At 41.5% G+C, this 12,988-nt stretch overlaps 1 protein-coding gene across 1 annotated transcript in view; it reads right to left on the bottom strand.

Annotated features, from left to right (window-relative positions):
* The window catches only part of STMND1 (stathmin domain containing 1), a 24,129-nt gene extending 11,452 nt beyond the window's left edge, over positions 1–12,677 (bottom strand). The window contains exons 1-2 of the mRNA XM_012643254.1: positions 12,597–12,677; positions 2,771–2,948 (exon numbers count right to left, since the gene is read on the bottom strand). Of these exons, the coding sequence (XP_012498708.1) occupies positions 2,771–2,948; positions 12,597–12,677 (259 nt within the window). The remainder of the gene's footprint in view (positions 1–2,770; positions 2,949–12,596) is intronic.
* Positions 12,678–12,988: the final 311 nt, after the last annotated feature.

A 12,988-nucleotide genomic window follows, 5' to 3' on the forward strand; every position in this document is an offset into this window, starting at 1 on the left:
AGAAAAGAATAAAAGGTAAAATAAAAATGCCCATACTCTCACCATCCAGAAATTACTATTGTTAATACATAAAATTTTATTTTTATAAATTTGACATCATACTGGACATATTGTTTTATTTCCTGTGTAGTTAATATTTACATTAGCATTTTCTCATGTCATTTGAAATTGCACAAGTCAACATGGGTGAATTTGTCTTTAGCTTTGGTGTAGGGAAAGGCTTTCTAACTGTGACTCAAATTTCAAATGTAATTTAAAAATTGGCAAATTTTACTAGATTCAAAAAAACTTTTGCAAAGCAAAAAAAATTTTTAAAAAATATAATTATCACGTACCTCCTAATCTGATGTACTAAGAAAGACACAGTATCAGTTTTGGTGTTCTTGCTAAAATGCATAACCTGAACTCAATCATGAGGTAACCTTAGAAAAATCCAAATTGAGGAATGTTCTACAAAATAAATGGTCTATACTCTTCAAATATACCAAGATCATAAAAGAAAATCAAAAACTGAAGAGCTATTCAGACGAAAGAAGACTGAACACACCTGTCAACCAAATTAAACATGTGATCTGGGAGTCTGAATGAAAAATTTATTTATAAAGGACATGTGTGAGACAATTGACTAAATTTAATTTCTTTTGTTTTTCAGACAGAGTGTTGCTCTGTTGCCCCTGGTAGAGTGCTGTGGCATCATCATAGCTCACTACAACCTCAAACTCCTGGGTTCAAGTGATCCTCCTGCCTCAGCCTCCCGAGTACCTGGGACTACAGGTGCGAGCCACCATGCCCGCCTAAGTTTTTCTATTCCTTGTAGAGATGGGGTCTCCCTCTTGTTCAGGCTGGTCTTGAACTCCTGACCTCAAATGATCCTTGGTTTCCCATAGTGCTGGGATTACAGGTGTGAGCCACTGTGCTCAGCCTGAATGTGGTCTGTTGATGTTATAATAGTACTGCATCGATGGCACTTTCCTGATTTTGGTCCTTGTACAGAGATTACGCAAAGAATGTCCCTGTTTTCAGGAAATACACACTGATGTATTTAGAAGTAAAGTGGCATTAAGTCTGTGACTTATTCTCAGAAAAATATACCTGTATATGAGGGAGAGATGATATTGCAAATGTGGTAGCATGCTAACATTTGGGGAATCTGGGTGAAAGAATGCAGGTGTTCTTTGTTTTTTGAACCTTTTCTTGAATCTGAAATTATTCAAAATAAAAAAATTTTTTTTTTAAAAGGAAACACTTGGGAAATGTCAGTGTGCAACTTGAAATTCTTAACAAATATACTCTGCAGATGTGAAGAACAGAGATGCAGAAAGGAGGACGCCCAGGACGGGGAGGTAGAAAGGAAACTGGGTGGAGAACAAATAGAAAGTCCAAGGCACAAGGTCCTAATCGCTCTGTGGCAAGCTGCTTCCTGAGAACTCACTGGCACCACATGTTAGAAACATCTGCTTCGTGGCTGACCCCTCCCCAGCTGTTCTCGCTCGGCACTCTCCTGCCAGCTGCATAGGCCTTTAACACTGTCCCTGCAGCTGGCAGGACAGACTGTCCTAGGACACACAGGGTCCCTGTCTGCCTGACACTCTGTAGTCTGTGACCGACACAGATATGTAGCACTCATGTCACAGTCTAGAAGGGAGTCTCATCAACAGAATTATCAGAGAGAAAATAATGTACGAGCTGGTCCAACACTTAGGAGAGCACGAGGGGCCGTTCCTAATACTGCATTCCCTGACCTCTTTCGTCATTCTCAGCCGTCACATTGACACCACGTCAGAGCCCTAAGAGGAAGGAGAATATAAAATCTGTGATAACCTGAGTGTGCCAGAAAAATCCAAGAAAAAGAATCGCATGTATTAACCTGTTTTCCCTTCCTAACTTGTACCTGGAGAAGAAACTACAGAGAGAAGGCAAGAAATGAAAGTCTTCCCCCAAGATAAAACTTTTCCTCGAGGTCTGTGAAGTTCACTCTGTGGCGAAGGCTGACATAAATAAGTAAGATGTGTGGAATCAACACCAGGGGTCACTCAAGTATTTGTGGTTTTTCCCACCATAGGAAAAAACCCACAAATAATTTCTAAATAGCATACTATTAATAGGTAGTAGTTACCTCTTTTAGGCTTTTGAAAGATTCTTTTATTGTATATTTGCTGATACTTTGGGTGGGGAAAGACATGGGAAACAGTTTGGTGGGGGTTTTATTTATTTTTGAAAATGTAGACTTTCCCCTAGAGTGCCGTGGCGTCATCCTAGCTCACAGCAACCTCAAACTCTTGGGCTCAAGCGATCCTACTTGCCTCAGCATCCTGAGTAGCTGGGACTACAGGCATGCGCCACCATGCCTGGCTAATTTTTTTTCTATATATTTTTAGTTGTCCAATTAATTTCTTTCTAATTTTAGTAGAGATGGGGTCTCGCTCTTGCTCAGGCTGGTTTCGAACTCCTGAGCTCAAACAATCCGCCTGCCTCGGCCTTCCAGAGAGCTAGGATTACAGGCGTGAGCCACCGCGCCCAGCCTTTTTTTTTTTTTTAAAGATGGTTTTAATTACTTCACCAACAAGATTAATGGTTAGCATTATTTACTCACATAATGAAGAACTAAGGCTAAATTCTAATGTCTTAGGGATAAAAACCTTGCCACTTAAAGTATTTCATGATCCACAAAGCAGTGATAAAAGGTCTACCAAACAGACATTGTACAATTTATTTAGAGAAACAGTATTTTGTGAAGATCAACATGAATGGGGGTGGGGAGGGAAGTTACCTGAATTTATTCTTCTGTTTCTTTCACTAGGAGATGGAGAACTTTCTGGAATGGTTCCGGGTAAGTTTCCCATTTGGGCTTGTTTCAGGTCCTCTGCATTATCCACAGTACCCTTGGGTAGTGCGGCTTCCACGTGGGGGCTGCAATTCTCCCCGGAATGAGTTGCAGCGACATCAGCCTGTGAAAAGGGAACAGAGTCTCAAGGTTGCTTGGAAAATAAACACAACGCTGCAGGGTCTGCCTGGTGACTCTCCAGCCAACCAGCATCTGTGGTAGGCTGAATGGTACCTAGGAACCTGTAGATGTTATCTTACATGGCAAAATAGCAGGTGTGATTAAGGCTCTCGAGATGGCAAGATTATCCTGAATTGTCCGGGTGTCCTTATAAGAAGGAGACAGAGGGAGATTTGACTACAGGAGAGGACTGGGTGATACAACAACAGAAGCAGAGACAGATTTGAAGATGTTAGGGTGCGAGAGTTGAAGATGGAAGGGGCTCGAGCCAAGGAATGTAAGGAATACAGATCTAGAAGCTGGAAAAGGCAAGGCAAGGATTCCTGGCCCAGAGCCTCTGAGAGGAGCCAGCTCTGCCGTCATCCTGACTTTAGCCCTGTGTGACTGCTTTTGGATTTCTGACGTCCAGAACTGTAACAGAATACATCTGTGTTGTTTGAAGCCATTAAATTTGTGTTAATTTGTTACAGCAGCAATAGAAAACTAGTATAATATCTAATATGAATTTACCAGGTACAAGTTACCACGCTGAGCATTCTGGAGGATACCAAGATAAACAAGTTCATAATCATCAAATGTGAAAGTAGAGGGACTATAGTATTTTTTAAAGTTTTTTTTTAATGAAACTATATTGTTTTTTCTGATTAAAAAAGTAATAGTGGCCCAGTGCGGTGGCTCACACCTGTAATCCCAGCACTTTGGGAGGCTGAGGTGGGAGGATCACTGGAGCCCAGTTCAAGGCTGCAGTGAGTTAGGATTGTGCCACTGCACCCTAGCCTGGGTGACAAAATGAGATCCTGTCTCTAAAAACAAAATAAAACAAAAAAATAAAAAAAACTAATACAAACTCATTGTAAAAATAATTAAATAATATAGAAGGAAATGGTGATGGTCAGTTTTATGTGTCATCTGGGCTAGGCAACAGCAGCCAGTTACTGAGGTTTTTTTTTTTTTTTTGAGACAGGGTCTTGCTCTGTCACCCTGGCTAGAGTGCAGTGGCATCATCATATTAATAGCTCACTACAACCTCAAACTCCTGGGCTCAAGAGATCCTCTTGCCTCAGGCTCCTGAATAGCTGGGACTACAGGTACGGACCACTACGCCCAGCTAATTTTTCTATTTTTTATAAAGATGGGGTCTCACCCTTGCTCAGCCTGGTCTTGAACTCCTGGCCTCAAGAAATCCTCCCATCTTGTCCTCTCAAAGTGCTTGCACACAAATGTTCATGATTATTATTTATAGTATCCAAAAAGTAGAAATGATCCAAATGTCCATTAACTGATGAATGGATAAATAAAATGTGGCCTAGCGAAAGAAAGTAATATCATTTGGCAATGAAAAGATATTAACTACTGACACATGTTGCAACATAGAGGATACCTGGAAACCAGAAGTCAGCGAAAGAAGCCAGTCCCAAAGACCATTCACTCTCAGAATGGGCAAATTTATAGAAGCAGAAGATAGATTTAGTTGTTGCTTAGGGAGAAATTGAGATTGCTAATGGGTAGCCATTTCTTTATAGGGGGCAAAAAATATTCTCAAATTAGATTGTGGTGATGGTTGTCAATTGTACATTTTAAATGGGTGCTATGGTTTGAATATGTCCCCTTCAGAATTCAGATGTTACCAATGTGATAGTATCAAGAGATGGGGCCTTTAAGAGATGATTAGGCCATGAGGGCTTCTCCCTTGTTAATGGGTTAAGTCCTTTATAAAAGAGGCTTCCCACAGCCTTCAGCTGGCTTGCTCTTCCAATCCTCTGCCATGTGAGACACAGAAGAGCAGCCCTCACCAGACAACCTAACCTTCTGTTGCCTTGATCTTGGACTTCCCAGCCTCCATAACTGTGAGAAATAAATTTCTGTTCTTTACCCAGCCCGTGGTATTTTGCTATAGCAGCACAAACAGACTAAGACAATGGGTGAATCATACAGCATGTGAATTATATTTCTATAAAGCTGTTTAAAAAATAAACAGAATTATATATTAAATGATATATTTCTGCAGCATGCTTTTTCCATTAACAACATATCAGAGACATTTATCTACTTCAACATATATAGGTCTACCTCATTCTATTTAATGGTGAGGAGTAGTCACTTATTTGACGATTGCATTGTAGTCCATTATGTAACTATACCACAATGTATTTAACCAATTTCTACTGAAGGACATCTCAGCTGTTTCTAACTTTTTGATACAACAAGCAGTGCTGGAATATCTGTGCATATACGTCAGTGTGATCCACCCAGTCATTCCATGAGAATGAATTCCTAGATGTGGACATGGTGGCTCAAAGGATATGCACATTTTATATTAGAATGTGTTTCCAGAGGGCCTTCCATAAATACTGCACTAGGTCACAATCCCACCTTCTCCTTTCAAGAGTGTCTATTTCTTCATATCGTAATTCCATTGCTTGTGTTAATACATAGGTCAAAACACAGTGTAAAAATCTGTGATTTAATAAACCATTGAGGACAAAATGCTTGTCTATGTCAAATTTTTCACAGTTCCACAGCAAACGAAGAAAATAAAAAAAAATGTAATGAGTTTTTCATAAAGCTAAGTTAATTCAATTTAAAGAACTGTCATTTATTTTGAGAGTAAGTACATTTTACATGTTAACATGTTCAGAAAAACTTTTCTCATATCCCCTCTAACTACCACGTCTCCTTTCTCCTGGTGTGGAGCCATCTTTCATTGCTGGGGTTGCAACTTTCCCACTTCTCCTTTTAATGGGTGTTATCAACTTCTCCATCTATGACACGCATACCAGAGGAAACCTCCTCAGTGTCCCCAGGAGAGATAAGAACATAAGCATCTTCCACTGAGTGTTGTCTTCTGGGGATTCTTCTTAAGTCTGTTGATTTTACTTTTTGGCCCAAGTGGTGCTCTTCTACTCCCTGAGTCTTTGAAGGGTCTCAGGACCCTGCCTTCCACCTCCCACTCTTTGCAGGACAGCCCTGCTGTATGTGACACAATCTTGTGTCTTATTGTGGGCAGCACAAGATGTTAAAGAGGAGAAGACGCTTGAGCTGGGTCTTGAATGCATTTCCAGTGGACAATGAGAGAAGGGCATTCTAGATGCAGAGAAAAGCATACACGAGAGAGGAACATGAAACCTATTGTGTGTCCAGGAACGTGAACTATTCCAGAGTAGTGGAAACAGACTGAGGTAGAGTGGAAGGTGCTGAGTTGGGAAGGGGAAGTCTTTTCTGACAAGTAAAAGAGATCGATTTGTTTTAATGCAACAGGAATCCTTCATGGGATTATTATCCATGGAAGTAAAATAAATTCACCAGGTGTGTTTTGTAGAAAGGTCACTCTTGGGTTAGTGAAAGTGATGGAAACAGAAGGAAGGAAGGGACATAACAGGGTGGCCAGTTATAATTACTGCAATTGTCCAGGTGAGATTTGATTAAACATGAACTAGGACAGTGGCAGTGAAAATAAGGGAAAGAGATGGGTCCAGAAATATTAGAAAGGCAGAGAACCGACCTCTCGGATCCTCAGTTTGAAGAAGGGAGCCCCCATTTGGCTCTAAAATTATGACTCTAGGAACTGTGCAGAAGACATTCCCGTTAGAAAAGCTAAATAAAAAATAGGATATTGGCATGAAACTCTTGGCGCTTTTACAGTAAAAATCATACAAACTTTAAAAAAATATAAGCACATTTGACCACTTTCTGGAATTACTCCAAAATTCGAAGTCCCTTAGAGGCTAGGTAGAAATGGCAATGGCAAGCTTATAGTGGCGCCGGTCATGATCAGGTTTCCATAATTGAGTTAGGGGTTCTTGCCCGTTCCTAGCGGGTTTTACCTAGCTCCTTATCACTGTGTTTAGATAAAATGATCACTCCAGCTAAGCCAACATCAGTTCGTTGTGTTGGGGGTTAATTAGTTCTGTGGCTCAAGACTACATGGGGAAAACATGAAAAACCAACCAACCAAACTCACAAGTAAGCAAACAAAAACCCGGTGTATCTGAATGAAATAGGAATCAGAACAAGGAGAAAGCCTAAAAGCATCTACATCCTTTTCTCTTTCTCCCTCCATCTGTCTTTCTTCATAGACACAGTCACTACCCACGCAGTCCCTGTAGAGTAAGTGGGCCGGGGAAAAGTCTTTCCACACAACATATAACATATGTATTACATTAACATATATATTTGTTACATATAACAAAGGAAAAGGAAACCTTGATGCTTTTCTTTCAGAAACTCACAGTTCATACTGAAGGTAAAGGAGCAAATCATGTTAAGCGTTCTTTCCTTTCTTTCCAAAAAAACTATTAAAAGTCAATATCTGCAGTGATAGTAAGACAAGTATTTTCACAAGTTAATTTTGTTTTGCAGATCCATCATTTTTTGATCCTAGTAAAGCACTGAGTCACACACAGGGACTAACTTTGTCATTTAACATTTCCAAGTAAAGATCCTGGAAAATTTAGTTGATTTAATAACAGCAGCAACAACAAAATGCCTGCATTGGAATTAAGGGCAAACTTGAATTTTTTCAGTCTAAGAAGTGGGTTTTCACAAAGACATTCTGTAATTTGCAACTTGGAATAGATTTAAATATCACAACCCCGAATGATCTCACAATTGTTTCATCAAAGCTACTTTAACTACCGGGATTTAGAATCCAGGCCATAGCAAGGATCTCTACCTGTCTGTGCTTATTTAGAGATTTAAGCCCTGTTATTGACCAAAACTTAAATTGCTGCAGGTGAAACACAATCTCTTAGCATAAAACAACACAAACCAGCCTTCTGTTTCCAGAGCAGGAATTTAAGGTTCTTCCCTTCTGAAAACTAAGAAGGTCTCCCAAGTATCTTATCTATGTGCAACACATTCGGGAAATTTTAGCCCAAATTCATAACGTAGATTTGAGAATAGACATAGCTCAAAGACCAGACAGATTTACAAATTAATTAAATCTATACTTCTTGGGGATATGCCCAACAGTGTTCTTGTTCTAGATATGCATGTGGAGTTTACATTTCCACATCACTGAGAAGTATACCTGCATTATACAAATAATAATGGTACTCTGGCAGGGGGCAGGGCGGTGAGTGGAGGTTTTATTTTTTCTTTGAGATAAGTTGTAACAAACAAACAGATTCAACGTGTTTCTACATTTTGTATCAACTCTATTTTTATACCTCAGTGTCTTGGGGATAAAATTTTATCAATTTTAGACAGAATTAAAAAGTTGTCAATTCCAAGCTACCAGCTATGCACAGGAATGATCAGCATTCCAAAAAAGGTATTGCTTTTAACTATAAATAGGTGGGTTTTTTGTTTGTTTGTTTGTTGTGGGGTTTTTGTTGTTGTCATTGTTTGGTTTTCGGTCTGGATGTACTACATGTGTTTTATAGCTTTTGGGAAACGTACTTGTCCAACAGCTGGGAAGGAATAATTTGTCGAGGCTCCCTCGAGCTAAAGTCTTCCTAAATCAAATTATTAGCAGATGCATTTTATAAATATATTTGTCTATGAACATAAAGGAAGAATCGATTCTGCAAAATTTGATTTTTTTCTAGTTTAATTCTCGTAAATGTAATAGTAAATAGCAACTCTCTAAAAGCACTCAGAAATATGATTGTTTTAAAAGGTGGACTTTAAGAAGTAACTCCTTTTACTGACAATCAAGAATTTTCTTTTCAGATATTAGCAAAAAACTGTGCAGGGTCTTTGGAGATTGTCCATTCCAATCTAGCCTCTCCTTTTATAACAGGCAAGGAATTTCGAGTTATTCATCTAGAAGGAGAGCATTTCTCCAACTAAGAGAAGTTTCCCATACTTTTCTTGTTATTATGCATTATTTTATTACAATGTCTTCTTGCCATTTTCGACTAAGGTAAAAGTGAAGAGAAAGTCTGTAGACAGGTCTCAAGAAGTTTAATTCAGAATATTTTGAAGTCTTGCCTCTAAGAAACATAAATATTTCATGCAAGCAAACATATTCATTTCATTTTAAAGACACTGCTGAACTACTGAACTCTAAGCCTTATACATTTATGAAAGTAGTGAAAGCATTACTATTCTGATAGCTATAGAGTGCTTAATTAATAATAATCATACATTTCCCAGATCAGATTTTCAAAGTCAAGTGCTTGGGGCAGGGAAAGGTATATGCATGAGTCGACTCTGAGACTATTTTCAGGTTATTTTAATATTGAATTTCCACCTCGCAGACTGTCATTAGTCTAGTTATGCTTCTAGGAGACAAAAAGACTCTAAGGAATTTTGGAACCGGGAGGGACGTGCAGTCACTCAAGAAATATTCACTAGTGCCTGCTGCGGATCGGTATAAGGCAATTAGTAAGCACTGGAAACACACAGATTAAAAAACAGGTCCTGTTCCCAAGGAGGTAACAGCTCAGGATGGGAGGCAAACATGGAAACAAATAAATACAACAAATTGTTTTGAAATGTGATAGGAGCAGGTATAAGATCCCCTCTACCAGCATGGTGGCAGGGGCAGGGGAGAGGAGGAGGGTGTCAGGAAGAGCTTATGGAGGAGCAGGCTTGAGTGCCTGGAAAGACAGGTACCCATTTGTCATGTGCCCCAGGAGAAGGAGAAGGAAATGTCTGAAAGGAGAGAAAACAGTGAGTACAATGGCACCACGATAGGAATGGAATGGGCTTAGAGAACAAGCCGTAAGGTTTGCCTAGAATGTGAGCTGAGGGGAGAGATGAAACTGGAGAAGTTGGCAGGACCCAGCTCAAGGATAGGATAGGATGGCATGCTATATAAGGATTTAGGATTTTATCTTATAATAATCATTGTAATAACTTATATTAAGCACTTATTCTGCACCAGGCTTTGGTACGAGCACTTCACCTGTATTGAATTCATTTAATCCTCACAACGACTCTAAAAAATGAGTACAGTCGTCCCTAAGTATCCATGGGAGATTGGTTCCAGGGCCTCCCTCAGGTACCAAAATCCATGGATGCTCAAGTCCCTTATAGAAAATGGCATAGTATTTGCATGTAACCTATACACATCCTCTCATATACTTTGAGTCATTTTTAGATTACTTAAAATATCTAATACAATGTAATTTCTATGTATATAGTGATACTGGCTAAGGAAAAAACTAATAAGAATTTTTTTTGAATATTTTTGATCTGAGGTTGGTTGAAGCCATTAATGTGAAACCCACGGATACAGAGGACCAGCTTTATATATTGTTATTTCCTTCTTTTAACAGATAAGGAAACTGGGGCATAGTGAGGTTAAATAACTTGAGCAAGGTCACACAACTAATAAATAATAAATCCTAAAATCAAACCTAGGTCATCACATTCTTGACCATTGGTTTATGTGCCCACCTAATAAGTTGGTGGCTTTTTTTTTTAATAGAGGACTGATATATCAGATTTTATTTTAATGTGATCACTCTGGAAAATCAGCAGAGAAAGGATTTAGGGAGAGCAGTTATGAGACATGTACAAAAACCCAGGCCAGAGGTAATGACTACCATACCCAAGAAATTCCGAAAGAAACCCAAGAACCCTCCCAGACCTTTCAGTGGCTTGGCTCAGAGGGCCCTAGTGGATTTGACACTTGGCGAGGATTCCTTTTTAGCATTTCATCCTGGTCTGTACAAAGAAATGATTTTCAGTAATAACCATGTGATGGAATAAATGATAATGGCTGGAAAAGAAACACAAATAGTGAAAATTTTCTTCTACTAAAGTCTTATACATAACCATGCCAGTGACATATACAAAAAAGAAAGATTTTTGTATGAAAAGGAAAAAAGAATGATGGATTAATATTTTTAAATGACATTAATGTATTTTTGAGAAAAGGGAGAAAAAAAGTGTTCCTACATATTAGTCCAGAGCAATAATGAACAATAACAAAGATGACCAAAGTGTTCCCAAGAAGTCCGTAAATCTAGGAGGGAGAAGGACCTTTAAGCAAACATTTTCCAGGTGGCAAGGGAGCGTCACAGCAGTCATCTCCCGGCTCAGTATTGAAGGATAATAGGAGTTCAGCAGGCTGACTGGGGAGATGACCCAGCGAGGTCATTCCCACAGGAGGGACCCGCCCTGGAAAAGGCATGGAGGCATGAGAAGCCTGGGAGAACAGAGCCCTGACAGTCTTTTGGCTTGGCAGACCCACAGGTGACAGGCACTGGCAGCAGAGGAGAGGATGACATTAGACGGAAAGGACGGGACCAAATTGTAGAAGGTCGTGCACACTACAAAAATTTTTTCTTGGGAAGATGGGTGGTACTGGTGGTGGGGTAGACTGGTGAGGGTGGTGACAGGAAAGGCACAAAGACTTGGTACGTGGCAATGGGCCCAGAAAAAACACAGACAGTGGCAGCTTTGGGATGGAAAGCAGAAAACAGTGTTAAGACAGGTGGTCATTTGGGCGCAGGCTTCCCCCAGGGCCAAGTAATAAGTCTGGAGTCTCAGCCTTTATTAGACTCTGGTCTGCCTGCTTCTTAAATGTACTCCAAGAGCCCAGCAGATGTGCCCCACATGTGGTAGGTGCTGTAACTGGGACCTAATGTGTCCTGCACAGAGCCTGCTGAGACAAAGCGCATGGTGTTTAAACAGTAGCTCCAAAAATGCCCTTTAGGAAAGGCGGCCATAAGTCCCAGTTTGCTGGGTTTCAGCCAGACTGTCTGGGAAAATTTATTAATAGTGTTCCCTTTCATTCGTAACAGTATGATTGTGATTATAAATTATATGCAAGCCCTATCTTTGGGTAACCCCTCTGAAATGGACCCTTGAGGGTCCCTAGCTCTGTTTATAAAATCTTGAGAGTAGTAAAAATGGGAAAAAATCCTGGCTCTCATTTCTGTCTCAACCTACCCATCCCTCCATGCCCCACTCTGGGAAAAGGTCCCTTTAGTGTCTCCAGAAGAATTACAGGGGATGCAGCCTCGACGGACAGTGGAAGGAGTATTGGAACGAGACTCTCGAACACTAGATTCTCCTCTAGCTCCGCCCCCAAACAAGCTGTGCCGCCTCGGGCGCGATGTCCCCCTCTCTGGGTCTCAGGGTCCTCATCTATCAATTGAGAGAGGACGCAGCTAGATGGCCTCTGAGATCTCTCTAGCTCTAAGTAAGTAACTACCAAAGGAGCCATTCTCCACGAGCCAAAAGTACTTGGCAGTTTCCAGGAACACTCACCTTCCCCGGAGAATCACGGCCACCCCAGCTCTGTGCAGAACGCACGGCTCATCCTGTTACCCCCGCCTCTGCCCTGGGGTGCGGACCACCTTCGCAGGCTCCTTAAACACAAAGGCTCTGGAAACCGGTGCTGGTAGAATAAATTTATATACAAACACATATATGCACATATCTGTGCATATCTCTCTATCGATCTGTATTTCCTGGTTAAGACAGCAGTTAGACAGCGGCAGAATGAAGTTGCTCTCACCTTGTCCTCTCCACTCCCCACCTACTAGGGGGCTGCGAACCCCGGACCACCCTGCTCCAGCGGACCCCAGCCGCCCCCAAGCGCCAAATGCTTTATGTCTCTTTTTCCGTTATTTATTTTTTTATTTTTCTTTTCTTTCCTTTTTACTTTTGTTCGTTTGTTTCTTTGTTTTACCTTGCATCCTTCTTCCCAGCCCTTCTTGGGCGCGGGGACGCGGCTCCGGTCTCCAGCGGGCTGGGAAGGGCGGCAGCCCATGCTGCGCCCGCCGCTCCTCCTCGGCCGCTTCGCCGCCTGCGCCCCGGCGAGCGCTCCCTGCCGGGCCGGCCGGGTCCCGCGCCCCTGCCCCTGCCCTGCCCCTGCCCTGCCCCTGCGCCTGCCCTGCCCTGCCCCTGCGCCTGCCCTGCCCTGCCCCTGCCCCTGCGCCTGCGCCTGCGCTTCCGCGCCACCCGCTTCTCGCACCTCCCGCACCTCCACCCTCGGCGGGACGCGCTGGGCATCTGGGCAGTTGCCGCGAATGGTTGCCACAATAAACTGCGTCACGCGGACCTGGCACCTGGGCGGCGATG

Source organism: Propithecus coquereli, unplaced genomic scaffold (assembly GCF_000956105.1).
Source record: "Propithecus coquereli isolate 6110/MARCELLA unplaced genomic scaffold, Pcoq_1.0 Scaffold194, whole genome shotgun sequence".
NCBI classification, from domain to species: Eukaryota; Metazoa; Chordata; class Mammalia; order Primates; family Indriidae; genus Propithecus; species Propithecus coquereli.